The following is a 26,000-nucleotide window of genomic DNA, read 5'->3' as shown; positions in this document are numbered from 1 at the left end:
AAAATGCAAAATCATACCAAAGAATTTTGGCTAAGATATGCTGCAATATATCACTTTTTGAGCCTTGGGACTTCTTGGTGCTCCTGATACCCACTTCAGAGTGTCTCTTCCTTTTGGAAGGAGACACTATAGAGAAGCTCTCAACTAGTTGCCCTTTCTTACTTGGCAGTACATCATAGGCCAAAATTTACCCACAGATGATGTAAGTGAAAGGTGAATGCAAATAAAAGAACAGAGAAAGTCTTTCAGATTTGCTTTTCTTGTAGATATTGGCACTCGCAGTCAAGTGGCACTACAGAAAGTACCCAGAAATCCTTTAGAAGTCACTTCAAGCATTCATACTTGTTCCAGTTACTATTTTCCCCATGAAATACTTTTTATTCTTTAAGGAGCCTGCAAGTTCCAACAGCCAGTTGGCATTCTCTTTGTTTGATTATGCTTTAGAAGGGCCTCACTTCCAGGACACTGGCAAAAAAAAATGTCATGCCTACATGATAAAATACATATATCAATGTTAATTCTGCTGCTTATTGAAAAAAAAAAAAAAAGTATTAGGATTATAATTCAGAGAATAGAAGGAAATGGAAACCCTGCAATCAGTCTGCGTATTAGTCAAGTTGCTAGTTTCAGAGTTATTTGTTTTGTAAATGTTCAACTACAGCTGCTGAGAGACACTTGCAAAAAGTTGTTCTGAAAAAATATCAGTACTCTGTGTCTATACTCTCACACTTAATATCAGAGCAAAGAAACAGGATATACAGTAGTAAACTGATAACAGTTAAAACTTTCCCCAAATTCTATTAAAGGTATAGAACTAATGAGAAACCTATTTTTCTTGCCATAGCTTGTCTTTAAGGACTTTTTTTTTCCAAAGGAATTTCTAAGATGGTCAGTTTGTCTTCTTTTCTGTAGAAAATAATATATAATAGTATATTTAATATCTTCAAATCACTATTTTTTATTTTATTTTTTTTGGTGTCAGACATCCGGTTTCTACGTTCCTTCCAAGACATACTATTAAAACAACCACATTTTGTGGTACAATAATGTTGATGTCATTATCACTGTTGGCTCTCACTTAAAGGATATCTATGATGAAAATACACAATCACAACAATAGCTCCACACTCATTCCCTGAATTTGTTAGATGTAATGGAGCTAACTCTTCACTGATAAAGTAGAGAGGAAATTAGAGGGATAATTTTGGTCTGTTATATTCACTACCTCAAAAGTTTTCCTCCACCTTGTATGTTCTTAAAGAGTAACAGCTGCTCTCTGCTATGTTTCCAGTAAATTTTCTGAAATCCCGTTAAAGGTTGTCTCATTACATAAGAAAGGCTAAACCCCAGCTATCTAATCCTGTTTTCTGATTTGGCGTATGATGCTACGCTGTTTATATTTTTAGATGACTTACCAGGCATCATAAAGTGTAAAAGAACTCGAAGTGCTTCCAGTTGTACAGAGAGTGATTTTTCATGTTTCCTCATGGCTTTTACAACTTCTGATGCAGCTACTGTCATTGTATCCAGATGAGGAAAACTGAAAATATTGTTTATAATATAAATAAAAAGAATGCATTTGTGAATTTTACATGCATTTCCTTCCTTAATTAACACAGTGTGACAACACACTGTAAATCTGGTTTGCGCTAAGAAATATAAATCAATCTATGGCACTTTTCTTCATCATAGTAAATATATTTTTTTCATAATAATTCCATGAATTCAGTCCATGTAACTAATTCCATTCTAGGCTACTGAGAGGTAATTTTCAATTCAGTCCAGAACAATGATCCACAGAGAGTACAGTATTTCATTCAGGATGAACGGTGGATTCACGTATTTCACTTTGATTCCAGCCTAGATATGTGAGAAGACACATCTTCCTTAATTTAGTGCTCCACAACTGTCCTAAAGTACTGATAAACTGACAGATACTTGTAGAATAAACAGAAAAGTATCAGTCATGTCATGTTCTAATCTTGAAGAAAAAAAAATCTCAATGTCATTAGTACTCCTAGAAATGACAGTAGCCAAAGGCCACTAACTCACTTAGAATCACGTTCCCATCCTGTATACCAGTATTTATGAGTCACATGATTGATTTTCCAGTCATGTTCTAGAGCATTTGCAAAAGCCAACACAAAAGTAATATTAACAAAATGTTATTTAAATAATATATTGTGTGAAATATCTTAGCTCTCACTGGAACTCAGTGTGGCTAACAGGAGGGGAGACCACCTAGCGACAGTTTATTCAAACCTCACTGCTTGAGAACCACGAAGGGAAGAACCTGCAGCTCCCTATACACCCACCCAGGCATGCGGCTACATGGCTTAAAAAATTCAATGTCTTGAAGAGGGCTGTCAGTGAAACAGTCACCAATTTAAACGTAATCACTTACAGCACTGAATCTCACCAACCTTCACTTTGGAAGTGGCCATGTATTTCTAAGTATATTACCTTCCTTCAAAAACATGATTCAGAATCCTGCAGGCACTTTCAGCTACTTCAGGACAATGTGGATGTTTCCTCATTATGTCCAAAACATTCATGTGCATTCCTTTAGCCAAAAGCGTCTTCCTAATATTTACTACAACACAAAACAGCAAGCATCCTATAAGTAAATCTCTCATCATGACTAGGTCTCAAAACCAACAGACCTGCTAACTTTTTCCCCTTTTTCAATATTTTTTCTCACCAAATACAATATTTATAGAAGTATAAATTAGAATGGGAAACAAGTTGAGCTGGAGGTGACTTTTATTTACATAGCTTAATCAAAAGCATCTTAATTCCTGAATGCCTAATAAGTTTAAACACATCTGCTATTTGTACATATATAAAGTTAACTTAAGGGAAGAAAAATGTACAGCTTTATTTTTATTTTCAAAATTGTTTATTCTTAAACAAATTCTCCTATTAACTGCATTCTGTGTTCATGTAGGAAAGCAAGAATTTAGAACTTTCAAAAAACCTTCTACCTCCCAAAACAATGCTTTAAAAATGAAATATTTGTTCACTCTATTTACTTTGTTATTTAATATTTTAAAAATTCAATACCCAAGCACACGTTGTAGCTATAACTATAACCAATACAGATTAGAACACTATAAAAATATTCTACATTATCATAGTAACTACCACCAATTCTTGTCTTTCCCAGTTCAGTATATCCATTTCAAATGGTTAATTGAAGCAATATTGCATTATGAGAGGGTTTTATCAAGCTTATTTCTGTCTATAATTTCTGGTGTAAGCACATTCATTTAGGGGAAAAAAGAAGGGAAAAAAGGCAAAATAAAAATTTGCTTTAGATTTCTAATAGGATTCAGAAGCCCACTTGGCAGTAACATGTTACCAAAGTACCTGGTATAATATATGATAACAGTATGCATACATTTATGAGATCTTATTTTTTTTAATATAGATATATATTTATCTCATAAATAACTACAAAACCTTTTCATTGCTAGGTTTTATGTGCTTGGATGGCTCAGTAACCTAGTGATAAAACAATGCTTTCTCACCTAGAGAACAGGAATTATCTGCTAGTCTTTATCTTCCTATCTAGCCAGTGGTTTTCAATGGGCAGTCTACAAACCACTTGAGGTCCATAACCATTTCAAAGGGTTCTGGGAAAGATATCTAATAAAAGCAGGCCAAATGTCAGTAGGCTTAAATACTCTACACGTGGCTCCACATCTCCACTGAAAAATTTTGAGGGGGCCTGCAAACTGAAAAAAGTTAGGAAACCATGTTAGGGACACAGTCAGGACTAATATAATCTTGAAAACTGTTACGCACATGCTTAAATTTCTACACGACTGGATTCACTGAAGTCAACAGGCCTGCTCAGATCCCCTGTGTTAAGCAAGAACATGGTATCTGTTGGGCTGTAATCCCTGTTCACATGATTTTCAACAAATGCTGCTCTTGATGAAATTCAAACATGTGACAAATGTTTAATCAAGTATACAAAGAGAACACACTCTTTTCATGTTCCCTGCTTTAAAAAATAGCAATTGCAACACATAAACTGGCAATGAACTCTTTGCTTCCACATACTCTCTTTGACATGAGCCAACAATAGCTTTTTCAAAGCAAGGAATAAACTTCCTACTAAACACAACTGCATAATATTCTAATCACTCTGTTCAGACAGCAGTACACTAAATATTCTTTAATATTAAAGCAAAAACTTTCTGCTGAATTAGAAAGAAAAGATAATTGAATGCTCTTACCACTTTGTTGTGACAAAATTGCCAAGGTACTAGCAGCTGCCTGAAACACTTCTTTTGAAGAGGAGTGCATCAGCATGGAGAGCATCACTGCCCTGTCTATTGGGAACCTTTCACAGAGAGACAAATGACCTTATTACAGCAGTTACTTTGTAATTGTAGTTCAGTTTCCTAAAAAGTTATTAAGCAACATAATGAAATTTTCAGATGATTGCACCTGGCTTCTAATATGTTTCCAGAGCAACAGCTGACTGAAAGCCCTTTGCAAACTACGTATATTTAGCCTGCTCTGAATATCACTGAATTCAGTTTGAACCATGCTTTCCAAGTGACTTGAGGTCCAGAAAGGGGTATGAAACAGGCTTACTAAAATTTGAATGACTCTGAGAAATAGTTTAAGCAAAATGAAAGTATGTTTTATGCATGCCTGGATTCTCCCTGATGAGGCAGCACCCCCTCTACTATGCCCTTTCATCTGTGTTGTGGGAAAATGAGCACTGCTCTACCATGCTACTTATGTAGTAGCTATCTTAATTGTCTCAATTTCCCCTACTCTTACATTCTTTCATCCTCTCTATCCTTGTTGCAAGTAAAGAAGAAATTCCTTGTGAACTGTAAAAAATAGCCCCATTAGACTGTGTTCTGACTCTTTATTAAAACACTAGCAATTTTGCCAGTCAAGGTTAGCACACTTTTCAAGAAAGAAACTTTCCTGAGTGGTGTTGGTTACCACACATTTCATCATGTTTTAGAAAACAAGAGATAAAAATAAAAAATAATCGAAACATGAGACCCCAAATGCCCTAATAGTAGGCTTCCATTTTTTCCATTTCCAAAAATGCAGTTCAAGATATTAACACTGACTGATTATTTCCATCTCCAATCTTCTCATGAAGGTTGCGTTGATACAGAAACAGATTTTTCAAAGCCCAGCATGCAGCCTCCTAAATATAAACCAAGAGGAGACAAAAGAATTAAGACAATATGCCTTGAGAATATAAAAAACATAAGAAAAATTTAAATAGTTCGACTGTTTTTCAGTTCATGACAAAGATACAAGGTGCTTTGTGTAGAAATACAACAAAGTGTGGACTGCCACATTCTTTATAGCAGGGATAGGTCTGAGTTACAAACATGTGCCATGATCTCATTTGATTTGCATTTTGACACCTATTTTAGGCCGAGATTAATTCTGCTCTTGATGGGCCTGTGTTTTGCTGCTGTATACAGAGGAGCTAAGTAAACAAAAATCTTTGGATGGCCAAAGTTTCAGGTAACAAGTCTCAACTACCCACATTTGATCCAAAAAAGTAACTGAAACCAGTGGAGGTGAATAAAGATAAGAAAGCTTAAGATTATTCTAAATCTAATCCAGTCCTTAAGGCCTTGTTTGCCTGAGGATGTACAGGAGAAAATGATGTCGCTAAACATTTTATTTAATGCATAATGCAGTCTTTCCATACCCCTGTCATCCAGAAATTCTCACCAGCACATCTGTGTTTTTTCGGTGTAATTCTAATGCTCTGTAACACGCTTCCAACCAGCATAATTTTTCTTCCTCCTCCTCTTCTTTTCTTTCCTCTAAGTCGCGGTTTAAGAATATTGTTTCAGCTTGAAATAAAAAATATTCACAATAAATTCTGATTGTGAAAACAAAACAATGATGTCTTTACCTTCCTGTAGTCATGAAGGTGGTCACACTGCCTCTGGGAGCGTTAGCCTTTTCAGGGGACAGAGAAGTCTTCTAACATAAACTCTATGACACATTTTAAAAATGCCTTTAAGGTTATAAAGGGACTAAACCCCTTCATTATAGTGTAGTAAATTAGATACATGGTTACAGATCAGTCAATGCTCAGGCTCTGAAAAGACTGCACATCCCTTTTTTTGTTGTGTATTTACATACAGAATACAACAGATATAAAATGTAACTGATACATTTGCATGTAACCACTTATCACAGAGCCATCTACACTCTGAAGCAGTGCCATTAAAAAACCAAAGTGCAAATTGCAGTTGCTAAGAGAGAAATATCTGGTTCCAGAAAGTGCAACAGAACTTAAAAGAAATCACTTAATACCTGTGATTTTTCAGCATTTAAGGAAAAAAAAAAGTTATCAAAAAAATGTATGTATGGTCATATTATGACCATAATAGTTGAAGCTTACTGGAGTTTATACTGATTTCTAAACTTTACTATTTTGGGGACTCTTAAACAGCATTTCTACTGGCTTTTGTGCGGAACAATAACGCAAAAATTAAGAGGATCAGATATTTGTCTTTTTGCCCCTAGCTAACTAACTTCTGTTTCAAAATAATAACTAGAGTGTACTCAAGGAAAAGTTTACATTTTTTAATTGATTTCAGAACTCAAGCACAAGCACTGATTTGATGCTGCTATCAACTGCCACAATGTAATGAGTACTGTCACACATAGCAAACACTGCATCAAAGAAGTGCTGTTATCTCTAGAGATTTTACCCTAATTAGGCATTATCCAATATTTGCCTACGGATAAACAGGTTGCTTTGATAAGATCTGCCAACATAATTTACCAGCTCTGAACACGGTGAGGATGTCGGGCACATGGTTTGGACACAGCCATGTCACAGTCAAACAACAAACTGTGAGCATGCAGGAAATCCAGCTCTGTCAAAGTGATCCCACCTGAGGCTTTCAGGTTGAAGAAATGGAGTTTGAAACGATTACAGGAAATCACTGGTACAAAAAAATTAAAAAGTGGACAGATAAATGATGTAATTTATTTATGCAATTAGAAAGGAATTTACTTACTCAGAAGAGCTAAACAACTGAGACCTGCAGCTTGTAACTTTGCATTTTCAGGATATGTTTTAACAGCCTTCACAATGACTTCTGGAACCTTATGTAATACAAGGATATTGAAAAAATTTCCTGAAAATAAAGAAGATATTAAATGAATATAAACATATATGTAGAGTTTTATACACATTTAACATAAATTTCTCAGCACACAACACACAAACTTTGTCTGTAGCAAACATTGGATTTCTTATTATAGAGCATGACACAACAATGTTTTATTTATGGAATAGAGAGGTCAAGGATAAAAAACAGTGGGGGTCTAGGTCCTTTGTGTTTTTTTTACAAAAGACTGAGGTTTAATGCAAAAAGAAGTGCACATTGTCATCAAAATTAGAAAAATACAGTCAGTGTATCACTTGCAGACTTCCTGCCAGGAAGCAAATGAAGTCCCGGTCTTGAATTCCTGCAATGTTTTGATTTATCCTATCAAGAAAATGGTGTAACCCTGTTTTGCACTCTGTTTTGGCCCTCCTCATTGAGTAGATCAAGGTCAGCATTATAAATACAGAACACATACACTCTGCAATAGCAGAAAGAATTACGCTTTGATGATAAATGTATTTAAAACATAGCTTTTATCATAGGCTGTACTGTATTTTATATTAGAGGCTGGATATAAGGAATTCTGCAAAAAGCAAGCAAATGAAAAGAACTTCCCCATTTGTTGTAAAAATAAGTACAATGCATAAAATAATTCAGCAACATTCTCTTTGTAAAATAGAGTTTGATAGCTGTGGTTTCTCTATTGGTATCCAATTTTGTTTAATTCTTGATTAGTAAAAATGAGAATTACACTAGCAACATAAAAAGCCAAATTAAAATCTATCGGTGTTTCTCAGACCTTTCAGATAAGGTGTGAAAGATCATGTATGAAATCAAGAAGTCTCCCATATTTGAGCATTAAAAACTATAATTACAGCAGAAAAGCTAACCTAATTTCCTTCCCTTAGGTCTGGTCCAGAGCCCTATAGGTGCTGACTACCATCAACATCTAGGCTTTTCTCTGGGAACTAAGCACCTCTCCCAATGTTTTATAATTTGCTTCGATTAGACCAAGTTAACAGAATGCTAAAGAACAGACTTTAAGGCAAGTCCTTTCCATATTCACCATTCTAAAACCCTGGCCTTAAAACCTATTACAAGTGAACTGGAAACAGTATTTTTTTCTTACTCTGTAGTAGTGTGGTCATGTTATATCAGCATTGCTCTTTCTTATCATATTTTAATGTAAATAGTATATTCATGTAAATACATTACTTACCACACATAAATTAATGATGTTAGGCTATGTAATGAGTAATTATGTTGGTTTGTGTCTGGCCAAACAGGTATCAGTCAGTTAAAATTCCAATGACAGTCAAATCTGGGACAGTCATTACCAGACTAGCAAGAACACATGATGGTGACTTTGGAAGGCAGGAGATGCTGACTTTATGATTTCACTGCCAGCGAACATGTGAAGACAGTGTCCATCAGAATAACTTGGGAAGCCACACTGGCTACATGGAAATCTTCCAGACTATTTCTAGGAGCACGTAGCAACTTCACATCTGTTTCCCTAACTGTGTGGTGCTGTGGACACCTCTTCCCATAACTCTCCTGAAGTGGCTTCTTAACAAGATGAAGGACATCTGTTATGCTGAAAGAAGAAATGATCTCATGGCTCCTTTACTGCCACTATTACTTGTTAGTCAGCACAAACGCATGACAAATGTGTGACTGAAACCAGGCTGGTCACGCTTAGGGCAAGATTAAGGCATGTCAACAGAGTTGCTGTGTCCCCACAAGTGCTGGGCTTCCCTGCCTATCTTCAGCTAGCCTTGCACAGGAAACTGTTCAAGGGTAACGTCACCTCTTGCCAAAAAACTGTAAATACTTCAGTGGCCACCACATTTTCTTGAAATTTTTATTTGGCTTTCTGAAGGGGAACTGGAAGTTGCTCTAGATTGCACTCAAGTTTGATCTGTATTTTCTACAATATCTGCATGAAGAAGCAGAAACAGATGGTGAAAGGATGGGACTGACTTGATTAAGGGGAGTCATGCACAGTTACCAACATCTGCAGTAGCTTCAGGCCACCACCTGCAAGAATTGGGAAGTCTAATTCACAAGGAAGACCTTGGCTGATCATGAAGTGTGAGCTCCTCAGGCAGCTATTTACAGTCTTTTTCTATACAGCAGGGGGAAAATCGTATTTATTTTCATTTGAACTTCCAATTACATTGTCCTTGTAACAGCTCACATCAGCTTATTATAGTGGCAAGAGAGAGCACAGAGCTGCTTAGAGGCACAATAAATCCCTTTTCAACATTGCCATCATTTCTCTTGATGTGTCACTAGCCCACGTTAGCCCAGATAAACTACTGTTTCCCAAGGCAAGGGAGGTCCAGGAACCAGTGGTTCTTTCACTGCTGCAGCACAATGGGGCCCAGGACCGGCACCACAGCTGGGCAGAAATGCAGCACAGATCTCTAAAGGTAAATGCATTGCAAGGAGTTAAAACACAGCCTTGGAGAATACCTCTCAGGTAATCCTCTAGCACCAGTTGTTTCTCACACATTCTGCACTGTCACTTCATGGAAATAATCTAGAAGAAATTTTCTCCCTCTCCATAGTAACTTTATATAGAATAGGATTTACTATTTCCCATTCTCATCTTGTGCTTCTCCCACTCTTTTGTCTCATTTTTTTGCCCCACTCTAGTATTTTATGGCAGCTTCTGTCATTGTCACTGATGTTTAACACAGAAGGACACCATATTCACTGCGGTCAGTGTTCCCTCAGTATGTTTACACCATTAGAGACATGGAACTACACACCTCTGAGGAGTAACTGCGATAGTAGTTCTCTCCTTGCCTGTAACAGTTGCTGTCATTTAAGTCCAGCTCTTACAGAGTCAAAGCAAGCTGACTGTAAGCAACTTTGGGAACTTACCCACTGTGAGCTTATGCAACAAACAGCAACTCACTTCCTGAACTGTTTCACTATTCGGGAAGCTTTGCATCATTTCCACTATAACATTGTAGCAGCGAACATTTCCAGACATGAGCACTTCAACATTGCTGGCTAAAGAAAGAAAACAAAAATCGCTTCTTAAGAAAAAGCAAACAAACAAACAAACAAACAAACTTGTTCCACTTCAGACTTTATTTAAATAAATTTACTTAGAAAACTGAGCCTATGTTTCAGTTTTTGCCTTGCAACTCGAGAGCAAGGTGGCAATTTTTTGTTGGTATTGTCATAGAAGACACTAACAACTACCGACACCTGGAAATAATTAATTAAGTTCAGAGCCTATATTAACATTCATGGATTTGTTCCATTTTGTAACAGGCCATGTAAAAGACACTTCCTCACAAACTATTCTTATGTAACATTTTTCTTAAAGCTGAACAAATTGTTTTATAAATATTAATTGAACCTTATAAATGGTGTTTATGACAATGACTGCGATCGGGCAAACATTTTGCAGTATTTCAGTAATATTCCCAGAGACATACAATTAAGAAACGATTTAGAAATGTTTTTAGCTAATAATGGAATTCAATTGATTTAATCACATTTTTCTAAGTGTTCCTTCCTTTTTAGGCAGAAGTTAGCAAGTTATTATTTTCTTTTATATTAGTTCTACCATACATCTACTGTGTACTGAGGCTACAGTAATGTTCATCTAATGCTCCTGCAATATTTTGAAATTCATCGCAAATTCCATATTTCACAGAATGGCTGGTGCTGGAAGGCAGCTCTGGAGGTCACCTGGGCCAACCCCCTGCTCAAGCAGGACCAACTAGGCCTGGCTGCCCAGGACTATGGCCAGATGGCTTCTGAGTATCTCCAAGGTTGGAGATTCCACAGCCCCTCTGGGCAACATGTGCCAGTGCTGGGCTACCCTCACCCTATTTACTGTTGCTTATGCAGGCCAGGTACAAAAACAAACGGGACACTCACATGAGCCAGTACAAAGACAGGATGCGTCCCCTCCTACTGAGGACAGAGCAATCCCACATGCAGTAATTTCAGACAAAATAGCATGATGGCAGTTAAAAACCAGCATACAAAAGCATCCTTGTAGTATGTCTATTCAGGGTATGAGACAGAATATGAACCCAAAAAATCTTTGACAAAATCCCTCCAAGGGAATTAGCATTATTCTGCTGAGGTATATGAACTTTTTTACTTATTCTTTCAACAGCTTCATTTTCCTGTTTAAAACATAAAAGGCATATTAACAACTGTATTATTGAAGATAATTATTTTTTTAGAACTGTGGGATATCTTCACAATAATATATCTGAATATTAAATAATGATACTCTGTAAATCGAAAAAGCAAGCTCTGAGTGGGAAGCATTTCTGAAGCATTCTGTTTAATAGTGAAGGAAGGTACCTTTCACAATGCTTTAAGGTGACAGCAATTTATTAATGTCATTCTCAACTGAAAACACCTTTTTAAAGGTATGTTCCACAAAATCACATCACTTCACAGTAAGTTATCATTTCACACGTGACAACTATAAACATATTAAAACACTCAGAAGATTCTAAAATTGTTTACTACAGAGAGAGAATAATTAACTGCATGTTTACTCTGCAAGAACCAAGCAATGGTACATTTGCAGGGAGCTACTATTTCCCACAACAAGTTGACAAAAGGAGGTGGAATGGTCCTCATTTAATCTTCACCACCAAAACTTGGTCATCTAGGTTCTCACAAGTGATGAAGAGATCTGAGCACTCTGTATGGTGACTGGTCCCACCTGTAACAGATACCTCTCGCAGGGGTAGCTAAATTTCCTCTCGAGGTGCCTGTTTCCTCCCATCAAACGCAGGAGAAGCCTGGATGGCTGCCTGTGACTACTAACACCATTTAGATGGTGAACGTGCTGTGACCCATCATGGTCCTATGAACTTTGGAGGACAGTCAGCAGCAAAGCATTTTCTTATTCCACTGAAGTAACGAGATTTAAAAGAGTTCTTGTACCACATTGCAATAAACTCTCACCCTTCAGTTTCTTATGACATGTAAGCTGGAACGAAGTCTACATCTGTATTAGTGAAAGAAGGCACAGTGAGGTACAAATCCTTGATGTAAATAATTTGGAATAGACGCTTGAACTTCATGGCATGGAGAGAGAAACATTTTACTACTAGATAAGCTAGAGTGTGGACTTAAAAGTGGATTATTTTCTTCACGGTGGCCTTACAGGAATACATTTTCTTGCTGGTATTGTGGGATGACACAGATCAAGAGTTTGAATGCTGGCAAAAGTAGCCTAGCTTTGCATGCTCATTTGCAAGCTATCTGTTTCTCTCACTATTTTCAATCTTTCATATCAGAAATTAGAGAGATAACCCCCAAATAAATATTAATACATAGTTCGGAGCAGGTCTTTGTCATGCCCTTCTCTTGTTATGCTTCATACTATTTTAAAAAGCCCTTAAAATCTGGCATACTCTTCCTTAGAAAATGGCTGTAACTTCTGGGCTAGGGTAAAATTACTTCCGGCTAAAGGAATATTTAACTATTTAAACATGAACTGGAAGAGCTGAGAAACAGAAATTAATTAGCTTGAAGCCTGATTAAATGTTGGATATTCTAGTCCTTGTTTTGGGGCACACATGGGGTCAGCACCGTCCCCATAGAGCCAGACAGGATGGATGAGCAAGGCTTTGTGAGGAAACACGTCTGCAAAAGTACAACATTCTGTACCTCACAGAAGGCCTGGGGAGCAGGACACTGCTCTATGCTTGCCAGAACTGCAATTACCAGCAGAAAGCTGACAAGAGCTGATTCTGTATCAATAAGATCAAATTGCTGTCAACACACTGACACAAAACATGAAGCACATTTCTCAGGACCTGGTTTTGCCCACAACAGGGACAGCTGTTGTAAGAAGACAAGACATAATGAAGACATTTTCTTCCAGTCTTGTTGTACAACACCCAAGGACACTGTAAGACTCCTATAACATGTGCCGTGCTACAAATGCTCCTCACTGACCGATCAGACAGGGGTGACGGGGCCCAGATACCTTTTCTCAGCCTTAGCCATTGGATTTGTGTGGGTGATCTTCCCATTGTGGAACAGCCTCCGCCAACGGTGTTCTTTACCTGCTACCTAAACTCTCTGAAGATTTATTTAGTCAATAAATATATCTTATTTGTCAAACATTAGCAAAAGACATGGCAGGGTCTTGAAACTCTGACCTCTAAAACCATGATTAGCATCTTCATTATCACTTACTCCAAGCAGAAGAAAGTCTCTGTTCTTTATGAGACAGTTCAGCTTTATCAGAATGCCTCTATATGAACACTTCCCATGAAAAAATTACAAATCAGTATTTCCCAAAGAAAAACAGAGAAGTGATTTGTACGGCAACTCCCAAACAGTTCTCACTGATTTTTTACAATTACTGAAAGATTACCAAAAATTGAGGTGAGCTGATGCACACTATGGGAGATGAGGAATTGAAAAAACTTCCAATAATGCACTTACATGGACCAGCTAAAGAATGTAATGAATAAAGTGCTGGAAGAATCACCTCTTCTTTCGCTGGAAACTCTTTAAACACTTTCAGTATGATCATATGATCTTTGCTCTCAACAAATTCAGTCAGCTGCTCTTCTGGAACTAAATTAAAAAGCAAGAGAGATAAAATATGTTTTGAGGAAATAGTTCATATCCTGGTACAACATGAGAAAGACAACTGTTTTTATAAAGTTTTCTTATTTTTATTTTCTAAGTTTCACAGAAGTACTCTCCATCCCTGCAATCTTCCATAGTTACAACTCCTTTTACTATAACTGAGCTAGTTTTTTAGCTACTTTAAAGGCACTTTTTCTAGCCTACACTTTATGTAACTGAGTTCTGACTTCTAAATGCTGCCCTATGAACCAGTATTTTTAAAAAAGTCTTCTGGTCCTTTTCACTGAATGAACTTCAGATATTCTTCACCAAGACAGTATGTAAGTCAAGTAAAGGCTAAACATACAATGAAAACAATTTGATGGAATGCTGTTTCACATACTCCATGATTTTATTTCACTTCTCAGCAACTTTTTTTTTTTTTATAATGGAGTTCTTTCTATAAAGACTACAGCCATGCTTTAATAATACCTTATCTTCATTGTAATAATGGCTTCAGGTTTTTCCATCCCTGCGCCCTGTAATTCGTGCTGACATAACTGCGTAGCTGTGCAACGAACCAGATAAGGAAACAGATCCAGGTTGAGAAAGAACAACACATTTTGAATTTTGTAAGCAGAACCATTTTTTGAATCTGGTTCAAGTTAAGGCTAGGCAAACATTCACATTACAATAACTGAAAAAGTAGGCAGGGGCAGCCTAGGAACTTGTTACATTAGCGGTGCCATCAAGAAGGGCTGCAGGTCTGTACCTGGAGCACTTTGTACATCTGTAAAGATCAGGCTCTAACAAAAGCATGCACAGAATATCTAAGAAGCTCAGACCTTTCTGGGGATTGAGAGGAATAAAGAGCAGGACAAAACTATTTAGGGAGAATGGAAGAGGGGGAGGAACGCAGAAGATAATTCCAGGCACACGTGTGAGCAGAAATCTTAGAAAAAACAGTATTAAATGGTGCCAGAAAGAAAAAATCTAAGAACTGGAGACTATCTTTGAAGCCAAGTAGCACAGCAGACCTGGCAGGAGTGCTAGGACTTCTTGGTATTTCTTTTAAAGCAAGAAACTCAGTGCAAAGCAAGGCTGCTACAACAATGGGATTTCTGGCCATTACATACACCGTTCCTAAAATTTTTGCAGAAATTCAGTACACAGTGACTTAATCTCTTAGCAGAAACACAAGAATACCATACAGATACATACTCATCTTTCAGCATTATCAGGATCAAAAGCAGAATCACGTATTTTTCTAAAGTGCAAACATTTTGCTTTATTTTAGAATTGTTACAAGTTTCTAAAATTTTCAAGTCTTTAAATAAACAACCCCATTTTTTGATAATTAAAATCAAATACCACTACTTTTTGTTCCAGTGTTACTGGCTAACGTTGAATCCCATCCTTCCAGTTAACTCTAGAATCAGAAATTAAGAGACCTTTTGATTTTTTAAAAATTTCATATTCATTGCACTAATTTAGAAAATTTGTGATATTGCTTGAAAAACCTGTTTTGTGCTAATTCATTTGAAGAACAGATATAATACACAAAATGGAATTTGGGATGCAAGAATTCATTTATTGCAGTTACATAAACATTTGCAGTCCCCTCCCAACATACACGTTTTTCTAAGATATACAAGATATAAATACCTTTCTCAAAAAGTTTGTGTAATGCTTTACATCCATGTTGCTGGATATCTTCGTTTTTAGGGAAGGTGTGCATGGCATTAAATACCAAGGAAAACACATCCACCTCTTCCTCCAAGAGCAGAAAAGCAATTACATCTGCATAGCAGAAGAGATTACATGTTGCACTGATTGTTTTTTTATTGAAGCACTGTACTTAACCATTAAAATCCAATATTCTTTAACACTGTTCTTAAAATTTACCCTGATGGTTCAAACTCAGATTTTTGTGTAACACATGAGGATGTTATCTCCAAGGTAGTATTTTAAAATAGAACTGAGACATTCTAAAACATTCCTGACAAGACAGTTTTCCCTCTCTATACTCACTCCCACCTTGCACTACTTTGGTAATTGTCTGACCTGTCAATGAGCCAGTTCAACGCACTAAACTGGCAGAAAATTAACCCATCAAGACCAACCTTTTTGCAATCATAGCAAGCTGAAAAGTTGCCCTAAGAAGTAAGGTTGGTGGAAGAAAGAGGGTAGGACTACACTGCTTGACAAAAGGAAGAGGGAATTTGAAATGTACCAGTCAGCTACAGTGAACCATGAAATCAGATCATCTGTGTCATGTCAGTTCTCAGTCTCTCAGCCATTCATTCAGCCTGAAACTGAACTAAAAAAAAAATCTCACTGTTGCTCTTGTGACATCAAGAAAAAACTGAAAAAAATATTATTCTCTCCATAGCACATGTAGGCAAAAAGATCCATATTCATGACATTTTTCAAGCTTACAGCAATAACAATAGAAATCATAATGCCTGCTCCAGTGTTTCAGCTGAAGCTGGGGTTTTTTTGGTGTGTTTTTGTTAGTTTTTTTTTTTTTTTTAAGAGAAGATCTCTCTATATGGCATTCATACTGGCCTGACAGCTCCAGATATAGTGCAATTCAAGTTTACAGACACATAGAAACAAAGAATAGTAAGAGATTTTTCTGACAAGGTAAAACTTCCAATATTGTTCTGAAGTAAGGTATCTGAAATGAGAGTTTAAGTTTGGTTAATCAACTGCTGAGAAAAGTAGCAGCCAGGAATAAACTGTTATGGAATATATAGTCAACAGCCTAGGATCCTTTATGATACCTCACAATTAAAAGAAAACTGCTAGTTACAGTTACTAAGAGCCAGATTTTGCTATTATTATTAATCACATAGTGCAACGCCTTATAATGAGACCCATAATACCCAACTTCATCAGACAAAAAGTTAGGGACCCAGTCTAAGCTAGCCATTCAGACCTCTACAATCAAAAGGCAGAGGAAAACAGGATCAAGAGGTAACTCATCTTATAAAACACAAATCAATACCATGAACCATCCCCTGAAAATGTCTGTCTCACTCTGCTGCCTACACTAGAAGCCTGAAGGGCTGGAATAGCTTTAACTACCTAAAATCAAGTCTAATCCTTAGTTTTTAAATAAGGCAGATTCCAAAGCCTGCTAACAACAATGGAAACATTCCTATTCTAACAATAGTTTGTGCTAATATTACATGCCAGCTTGAACAAAACTAACAGAATCTCTCTCTTTACTTTCAACAGAAGATCAAGAATCTCAGCATCATGAGAAAAGCCCTCAGGACCTGGTAAGATTAGGTCTCTGCAGAGCACAATAACAGCAATGTCAGAAATTATTTACTGTTTTTGCAAGTACTAACCAGTACTAAAGGAAGCAAGTCAGAATGCCACCAAATGTATACTTTGGTAAGCAAAAACACTTATTTTACTTAACTATTTGTGTCTCTGCCAACAAGAAGTTGGCAAAATTAATCAGTGATGTTCTTCACAGCCTTGCAATTTGGAGCATCCTTTCTATCTGGGTAAAAAAGGTGCAAACCAGTACTTTTTTTGTATACAAATACAAATGACAAGGGACTTTACGGAGTAAAACAGAGAGGAAAATCAGGCCTGACATGTACAGTCACACACTTTATACCACATTTCTGTGTTTTAAAGGCTTAGACAAAGTAGGGAAGTAAAACACACAATACCTGACATGAGGAGTAGATTTAATGCTTTCAGTCCTATTACTGAGAGATTTATATTTCCTTTGTGGACTGTCAGCATTTTAAGAATCTGCCTAGAAATTTAGAAGAAAAAAATAATAGTTGTGGTTAAAGAAATATTAACACACACAAAATTTTATCAAACATGTACTTTGAAACCAAAAATAGTTACAGAAATTAGCAGAAACTTAAAAAGCTCCAGATTAATTTTTTAAAAAAAGTTTTATTTCAGTTTATGGTTAGTAATGAAAGAATGTTGGCATTTAAACTATTTTCAAACTTCATTCATTTCATGATGCCTAATTTATCAATTTTACTTTAATTTTTAATTATATGTATATTAATTCTATAGGGGACAAATCTCATTCAGGATGGGGTTATTCTACAGAAAGCAGGGTTGTGGCGCACAGCAGACTGCATTTTTAGACATCTAAGATTAGGTGGGACAAATACTCTTCCTCTTGATTTCACTACTTTAGGCTTATGGATATAATTGATCACATCTGGATAGAACACACAAACACAACCATCTAGGTAATACCGCACCTGTTTATTAAAAGAAAAGGTCTTGATAATCACAGAATCCCAGCATAGTTCAGATTGGCAAGGACCTCTGGAGGTCTCCTATTTCTACTGCCCTGCTCAAAGCAGGGTCAACTACACCTGATTGCTTAGGGCCATGTCCTGTCAATTTCTGAACACCTCTAAGGCCTGAGACTTCACAGCCACTCTGGGCAACTTGTTCCAGAGTTTGATCAATCTCAAAACAGTTTTTTGTTTTTTTTTTTTGTTTGTTTGTTTGGGCTTTTTATTTGCTTGTTTGTGTTCTTGTTTTTTGTTTATTTTGTTTTGGTTTGGTTTGGTTTAAAATGTTTAAGCGGAATTTCCTGTATTGCATTTTTAGCCCATTGCTTCTCGTCCCGTCACTGGGTGCCAGTGAGAAGAGCCTGGCTCAGTCTCCTTTACTTTCTCCATCAGGTATTTACATACACAGGCAAGATCCCTGTTTGTGTGAGGCTCCCATTCTGAAGGCTGAAGAAATCCACAAAAATTTTCAACCATACAGAAGCTGACGTAATAATTTATATAAATATATTTCATTGTATATATATGCTCCCAGGATAATCAAGCATTCCAGAAGACTCTTTGCATTCAAAATACTTACTGGTGAACACCCAGTACTTCCCAGTCCTTCCCAACATCCTTAGGAGCTATGTTCTGTAGAGTACTTGGACAAATTTCTATTAATTTACAAAGAAGTGACCAACCCATCTGTAAAACAAAAATACAGCTATTTTAGAACAGATATTCTGTCGAACTTCGACGTTATCTTCTAATATTCTTGCTGTTTGGAAGACAGATGTTCTGTAAGTTATCTAGCTAAATCAATAAGGGAAAAGTAATTAACACAGGACAAGACAAAAAACATAAAAAGTTAAAAGACATAGGTAAAGCAGGTATGCTAATGATTAAGAATGCATGGCTTGTAGGAGTGTATTGGGCTCAATGTGCTTCAGCACTGCTTGAGGATAAAGGGCACATAGTTAAAAGAGATGCTGACAGAGAACAAAATATGACATAATCCACAGTATGTCATCATGGGCCAGGGAAGACCTCTGCACTGCTACAGGCAGTCAAGTGTTATTGTAAAGAACAGGTGTTTCCATAATAATTTGCCATTTAATTGCAAATTGTAAGGAGAAAGGATAGGTTGTTAAAGGTGCTCAATGTTTTAAATGCAGATGAGATCCCTAAACAATGTTATGGATTTCATACTCTCACCATCAATCCTCAATACTGTGTGGTTTCAAAATGTAACAAAGGCAGTGAAAGTTTTGATATCATAAGGAATGAACTAAAACCAATACATTTGTTCTTAATAAATATCTGTTCTACCTTGTGCAAATTATTTGACTTTCAAACATCTCTGAATAACGCCAAAACCGAATAATGTTCCTCTTTTGTCTTCCGTGTTGGAGAAATCTGCTCTCTTAAGAAAGCCTGTAGGCTGATATGATTGAATAGGCTTTAGTGAGGATGCAGCAAGCAAAATCTGTACAGAGGATTAACTGATGAGCAAGAAAATCCCACTATATTGAAATAGAGGAAGTGAAATGAGAAATGTCAAAAGTCAAGATGGAGCAGATTTTTCAAAAAGGAATTAAAACAAGGCATACAAGTTTCCTTAGCCACGTAAATAAAAATTAAAAAAAAAAGTGGAAGTAGGTCTGTGTGTTTTAAGAATAGGGTCATGACAGAAGATAATCTACACATGGCTCAAAAACTATATGCCTACCTGGATCAGTTTTCAGCAGAAAAGTTATGTAAAGCAAAGGGGTCAAGACAGGAGGGTCAACAGCAGGAATGTAAATGGCTATCTCCAAAGAGTTAAACTGCAAAGTTCATGATCTCTAACCCTGCATTCTGCAAGACTAGACACTTCAAATTACAAGTCTGGTAGTGTAGAGACACCCATAGGAACAGCACAGGCTTGAATCCAGACAGCTTTCATGGCAGCTTTGCTGAGCACGAAAAAGGTGATGTAGCTCCCTGGGAACTGAAATTCTGTTTTTATCTTCCACACACTTGGTAACACAGGCCATGTTCATACTATCTGCAGGAGTTTTGTTTCTGTTTCAGTTTAGATTTGCAGAGCCAAATGTTTTAAGCCAATTACAACCTTAATGTCTGCAGACTGAGCTTGACCACACGCCAATTTCCATGCTCTTCTCTTGCTTGGGTAGCAAGCAATTCTTTTGCTTGCTCTACATGAGACAGCAAAACAATTACTATTGATATTCAGAAAGATTAGGCTGGTCTGCATGACTAAGTCCTGACTAAACATAAGTGCAGAGAACAATTTTAGCAATCATCAGTCCTCCCCAAGAGGAGGATGTGTAGTTATCCAATTTTCCATATTCCAAGAAAAAGAGAGTTTACCAGTAACAGCCAATCAGGTAAAAATTTCACGTCCCACTTAATGACATCATAACTGTTCTTGTAAAATTTAGAACCTTATGAAAATTAGCTCAATGAGTTTAGAAAATTCTCTTTTGTATTAAAACTGTTTCTGATGGAATTTATATTTCCATTAAATATTTTATTTGGATTGTTGTGACTCTAGGTATTGACAAATATTTGTAAGAACTGTGGATCCAGAGAAGACCAAAGGAAACATCTGACTTGCTGACATGTGGTCTATTTCACAATATTAAAATCACAATCTGAGATAATAGAGAGCTTATTGTCTCTTTACTATTACATAAGAAAAGGTCTTTTAAACAACAGAAATCCTAAAGGTTATAGGAAAAGAAAAAAAAAAAAAGCAAACACATTCTTACAAGCACTTAAATGGGTCCCTGTACACAGAAACAGTTGGTGGCAGCACTGAAAGGCCGTTATTTTTAAATCAGACTCTTTTCATTTTTAGCATGCAATGAATTTATTCATTCACCTCCTACGTGTGACAATAAAGCTCTGCTAACTGCTCTCCACTCAAGTGTAACATATTTTGCTCTAGAGTTTCTAAGCTGCTCCACTCAGTGCCAGTCAGTAACTGCACAAAGAAATTGCCATATTTACTTAAAGATGTCTATTTTCCTTCAAAGTACTATTAACTTTCTAGCACAGTACCTTCCTACTTCTAAAAAAGCTTGCAGGGTTTATATCTGTAGTCCAACTTGCACCAGTTCTTGCAATATTGATCTATTAAACAAATTTACTCTGTACAAGCCAGGGGAATAGCAGCACAACATGATGCTTTGTAACCAGTTAAGGAGGGATGAGAGAGAAAATCCTTACCCAGATATGTTTCTTGCTGTGTTTATTCTCTTACGTGAGTCAATTTTATTACAATGTCAAAAGCAAAAGAGGTTGATTAATCCATTTATTCAATTAAAATTCATTAATAGTGTATAGACATTGCACTGAAATCCGGGCTACGTTACTTCACCACTGCCATAAAGTAAGAACTATGTATTCACAAAGACTGTAAACGAGTTGCACTGAATGAAGCAGGAAGACAGAACTCTACCAACATATTGTGGATGTTTGTAAATATCATAACTGAATAACTGAAGGAGGAGCTGCCTACAACATTTTATGAGGAACAAGATTTCACTTTTGCACTGGCTATGAATTTCACACTTTAGTACAATTTAGTAATGCAAAGGAGCTCCAAAACTTCTAAGCTGAAACACTACATGACTGAAAATGCAGGCAGAGAAAAGATTAAAACTCATTTAAAAGTCTATATTAAATCAGAATGAGGCATTTTGATGTGGTTAAAATTAAACAATCCCTATATTCCTTATGCACTTCTGAGATTCTTGTGTTGTCATTTCAGACCTACTTCTGGTGTAGTTGGATTGCATAATCTTTACTTCCTAGCCTAAACTTCTGGGCAGTGGTTTTGTAAATTGTTATAAACATAGTATGCTTCAGCCTGAAAACAACTGCTGATTCTTCCTTCTGTATTTCTTAATGACCTGACAATTGAGTAGTAAAATAAGTTAAAACTTCGGACTCTGCACAAGCATTTAGTCTTCAAGGGAAACCTGAGATCACCGTTACTCCAGATTAATCACTACACAAGTACAATTTCATATTTTTATCTGAATTTTACGCTTTTGACCTCTAGCTAAGGTCTACTAGACAAAAAAGAATCCCTTAAAAGATACTGTTATTTAAGAAGCATTTGCAATATAATTTATGCTTTGCCTTCTAGTTGAACTGAAAAAAGCAAAAGATGCCAAAAATATTGTAACCACACAAATTGGCTTAAGCATAACATAGTCAGAAATTTAACATATGCCTGCCAGGAAGGAACTGTTTCTTATGGCAAGTCTGGTGGCTGTACCGTAAGTTCAATATCAAGTTGTTCAAGTACTACACCTGATCTAAACGGGCCACTGCTAAGTTACAGCAGTAACCAAGCAGAACCTCAAGTTGCAGAACCTCCTCTTAGCTAAAAGATCTTCCCCCCGCCTTAAAAAACGGGACTAGTACAACTCTCCTTCTAGGATAGCACTACATATGTATTACATAATTCTGCTTTACAGAAGTTTGTCTAACTGTGGCAAAATTCATATCGACACGTCAAAAATATATTAGATAACGTTATTTGTACTGTAATTTAGAAGCCTGTGCCATACGGTGTTCGCTTTGTTTAATTTACATTTTATACATCGCCTTCTCTTGCCGTTTCAATGCAGATGCAACGAGGGTTATCAGCAAAAAGCTGGAACTCTTGCCCCTTTAAACGCAGGCGGATACAGCGCCCTTTTACAGACCAACAGCACCTCATAAAGTGGCTCAAAACAGAGCAAGTTAACAAGAAATAAACAAGCCGAGCGGTAACTTTACTGCGGGAAAGGACCGCGGCGCTCGGCTCATCCCGAGGGGCGAAGCCGGAGGGCGGGAAGGCGGCCCCGGCCCCCCCGGCCCCTGAGCGCCGCCCGTACCTGCTGCACGCCCGCCGCTCCCGGGTACAGGTCCACCACCAGCAGCAGGGGCACATGGACGTTCTTGCCGCTGAAGAGCCGGGGAGCTGTGTGGGACACAGACAGGCCGTGTTACCGACCGACGGCGGGCGGGGCGGGCAGGGCAGGGCAGGGCAGGGCGGCCGGGCCCCGCGCTTACCGCTCTGCCGGGCCGCCAGCTCCAGCAGGTCGCTCAGGGTCTGCACTAGTGTCTCCAGACGCTTCCTTTCCTGGACGTTTTGGAGCCGGACGACCAGCTTCCTCAGGGCTTGTTCGTCCCTCGCCGTCGCCTCTCCTTCCTCAGGGCCGGCGCTGGCCATGGCCGACCCGCTGGTCTCTGCGGCGGGCGCCTCACCCCATCCGCCGGCCACCGCGGGCCGCGGGGACAAGGGCTGAACGGCGCGGGCCCACCCCGCCGCCGCGCTGCGTTGCGTTGCGTTGCCACAGCCGCCCGCCGCGCTCGCAGTGCCGCCCGGCCGGCGTCACCCGGCCCTTTCCAGCTGCCCTCCCCGCGGCCTCCTGCCCCTCCCGCCGCGCCGCCCCGGGACACGGCCGCGGCCACGGACCGGCCCCCGCGGGCGGGCGCTCCCCCGTGTCCACTAGGAGGCGCTCACGTCACTCGCACTAGGGCTCGGCCGTGGGGCCAGGCAGGCGGGCAGCGCTCCCCTTTCTGGTGATTGACAACAGACCTATCCAATAGACTCGCAGACCTGGATCATAGGTTCCGCCCTGTCGTGCGTTTCTGTGCTATAAAAGGGTCTGAAGGCCGCGCTGAGGTAAGGGTGGATGAGGTGCGGGAGTGAGGAGAAGAGTGTAGATATATAGTTCCCTACTGGGTAGGGAAGGAGAGGGGAGGTAACTGTGGCTAATGTAAATACCTGTTGTGTGGCTCCCTGTGCAGGTGGTACGTGCTGAGGCGGGGAGGTGTCTCCTCACTTCGTGTGGTGTTTGGGGCTGTCAGCCCTTCCCTGTGTGGTGGGTCTGTGAGGGGCTGGGGAAAGGGGGCTGTGCCCGTGGGGCTGTTGTGTGGCAGCTGGGGGGAGGCTGGAGCTCACCCTGCCTCAGGGAGGCTTGTGCTCTCTGCTCCTGAGAGCCTTGGCCTTGTGAACTCAGGTCTGTGGGTTTGTCTGAAAATAAATAAATAAATCAATCATTTGTACTTAGATTTCTTTCCAAGCTTTGTGGTGAGAGATTGCTGTTTGGAGATTAGAAGTTTCTCTCGCTGTGTGCACGTGTTGCTTCATTTGTGGTTGATGCAATCTTCCTGAGGTCTGGCAATAACTCCTGATGCCTCTGCTGCCCTTCCAAGATAGTGATGTGTGAGTAGGGTACTAGTAATCACTTGTTTAAATAGTTCCTGATTAAAAAGGTAGCATCAGTAGAATATGTTACATAAAAAACTTGCACGTGCTTCTTAAATGTAGAAGAATTAAGGGAGTAAACCCCTCAGCTGAACTAGACTTTTTTTAGACAAGTATTTAACATTTTGGAGTATTATAGTGGGAGCACGTATTTACTTGAAGCTTTTGCGTAGATTGTAATGTTTGTTTGATGGAGATGCATAATGTTCATTAAATAGCTGACTTACAGGTCACTAATTTATTTATTTATATAAACTTCAAGAAATAGTGTATAGTAATGCCTCTGAAGCCACATGGTCCTGGGTAAACAGTCTCTGGTCTTAAAGCTTGTATGTTGTTCTTGTAATCATTCAGTGTTTCTTAGTTTTTTTTGGCACAAAGAAACTATTGTCTTGGTATCTCATGATAGCCTGTTAGCAAGGACTGCACTTGTTAAATGGTGAGCTAGTTTCTCCCTCTGAAGCACTGGAAGACAAATACAAATGTGAGATAGCTTTATGAAATAGTGACTCATAGTTTGAGATGTGTGGAATATATTACATATAGACTAAAACAAGAATTAGTTGAATTAAGTGGATTAGTTTCACTTGAAAGATATTTTCCCTTTCTGCAGAAGCAGTAATTCAAGCACAAAGAATAAGTTCAAAAATTATTTTCTAAATTCAGAGTATTGTTGCTGGCTTCCTACAGTTTTGACAAGATTATTTTATCTTGCAAATGGTATGAATGTTTTCATTCATACAGTCTTTCAGCTTATATCAGTAATAAGCTTTCTCCAGTATCTGCAAAGCTGTAGCTGTTACCAGATTTTGGCAAAAGACCTTAAAGGTCAGCCTTCATAGTTTATACAGATTGGAAATGCCAGCTGTAAGTTACAGCTAGTGATATCGATAAAGTTGCATTAATACAAATTTCAAATCCTCATCTTAAATTGAATTTGTGGCTGTTTTGTACCTTTAGCAGAGTTGCTGTACTGCGGCTCTGGACCTCCTTGCATTCTGGTTTATATAAGAATGCACAAGTACAAGTTACGCATTAGAGTTTCAGTGAATATAAGTGTAAAAAGGTTGTGGATTTCTTTAAGGAAAATTGGGAACTAGACGTTTCTCCTGAAATATGTTGAGGTCTCTAACTGTGCTAGATGCAAACTGCTTGAGATGATGTTTTGCTGCTTTTAGAGCGTTTTCTGTGTTAGTTCTTTTCTGGTCAGCTCTGTCCCAAGCAACCATCAGCCGCTTAGCAAACTTAAGGCCAGGGTACTGGAGGATAGATAAGTGGGAAAGAGAAAGCAAAGATTAGAGCAAAATGTGACCTTGATTTATCCTTTAAAAGATTTATTTTCAGTCTCATAAGAGATCTTGACTGCAATTTCTTTAGCATGTGCTAGTTAGGCATCAAGTGGTTTTCTTGTCACTCTAGCTCCCTTGTTGCTCCTTAAATTTCAAATGACTTTCGCTTCCGGGTATTTATGTTCCCTTGAGGTTTCCTTTTCATGGTTTTTATGAAATCTGCCAGATTTACGTAGCAGCTGGTTCATTCTTGAGGCAGGGTGCTTTTGGTATAAAAGAGTTATTTCCCCTTCTTGTTTTTAATGAGATTGGTAGCTAACTGCCTAGTTTGGACTGTTCTGTATTTATCCTCTTAGTCTCAGATGGGACTACTAATACTCATTAAGCACACATCTCTGGTGTGTGACCACCTAGACCAATAAGGAGACATGACATGCTAACATAGGAGAGACTA

At 38.2% G+C, this 26,000-nt stretch overlaps 2 protein-coding genes across 6 annotated transcripts in view; one reads left to right on the top strand and one right to left on the bottom strand.

Annotated features, from left to right (window-relative positions):
* The window catches only part of LRRK2 (leucine rich repeat kinase 2), a 67,170-nt gene extending 43,798 nt beyond the window's left edge, over positions 1 to 23,372 (bottom strand). The window contains exons 1-13 of one of the 3 annotated variants that reach the window (XM_065049010.1): positions 23,057 to 23,372; positions 22,879 to 22,964; positions 18,582 to 18,688; positions 17,402 to 17,490; positions 15,375 to 15,509; positions 13,581 to 13,715; positions 10,020 to 10,151; positions 7,035 to 7,154; positions 5,728 to 5,852; positions 5,106 to 5,185; positions 4,245 to 4,351; positions 2,464 to 2,593; positions 1,416 to 1,540 (exon numbers count right to left, since the gene is read on the bottom strand). In XM_065049010.1, the coding sequence (XP_064905082.1) occupies positions 1,416 to 1,540; positions 2,464 to 2,593; positions 4,245 to 4,351; positions 5,106 to 5,185; positions 5,728 to 5,852; positions 7,035 to 7,154; positions 10,020 to 10,151; positions 13,581 to 13,715; positions 15,375 to 15,509; positions 17,402 to 17,490; positions 18,582 to 18,688; positions 22,879 to 22,964; positions 23,057 to 23,216 (1,531 nt within the window). In that variant the 5' untranslated portion in view covers positions 23,217 to 23,372. Of the gene's footprint in view, positions 1 to 1,415; positions 1,541 to 2,463; positions 2,594 to 3,530; positions 3,689 to 4,244; positions 4,352 to 5,105; positions 5,186 to 5,727; positions 5,853 to 7,034; positions 7,155 to 10,019; positions 10,152 to 11,033; positions 11,322 to 13,580; positions 13,716 to 15,374; positions 15,510 to 17,401; positions 17,491 to 18,581; positions 18,689 to 22,878; positions 22,965 to 23,056 lie in introns of those variants that run through there. The other 2 variants (XM_021300545.2, XM_021300593.2) reach the window with 2 other exon arrangements.
* Positions 23,373 to 23,632: 260 nt separating this feature from the next.
* Positions 23,633 to 26,000, top strand: part of SLC2A13 (solute carrier family 2 member 13) — a 211,849-nt gene continuing 209,481 nt past the window's right edge. The window contains exon 1 of one of the 3 annotated variants that reach the window (XM_065049021.1): positions 23,633 to 23,672. The gene's annotated coding sequence lies outside the window, so the exon portion shown is untranslated. The remainder of the gene's footprint in view (positions 23,673 to 26,000) is intronic. The other 2 variants (XM_021301322.2, XM_021301278.2) reach the window with 2 other exon arrangements.

Source organism: Columba livia, chromosome 1 (assembly GCF_036013475.1).
Source record: "Columba livia isolate bColLiv1 breed racing homer chromosome 1, bColLiv1.pat.W.v2, whole genome shotgun sequence".
NCBI lineage: Eukaryota > Metazoa > Chordata > Aves > Columbiformes > Columbidae > Columba > Columba livia.
This window is presented reverse-complemented; position numbering and strand designations above follow the sequence as displayed.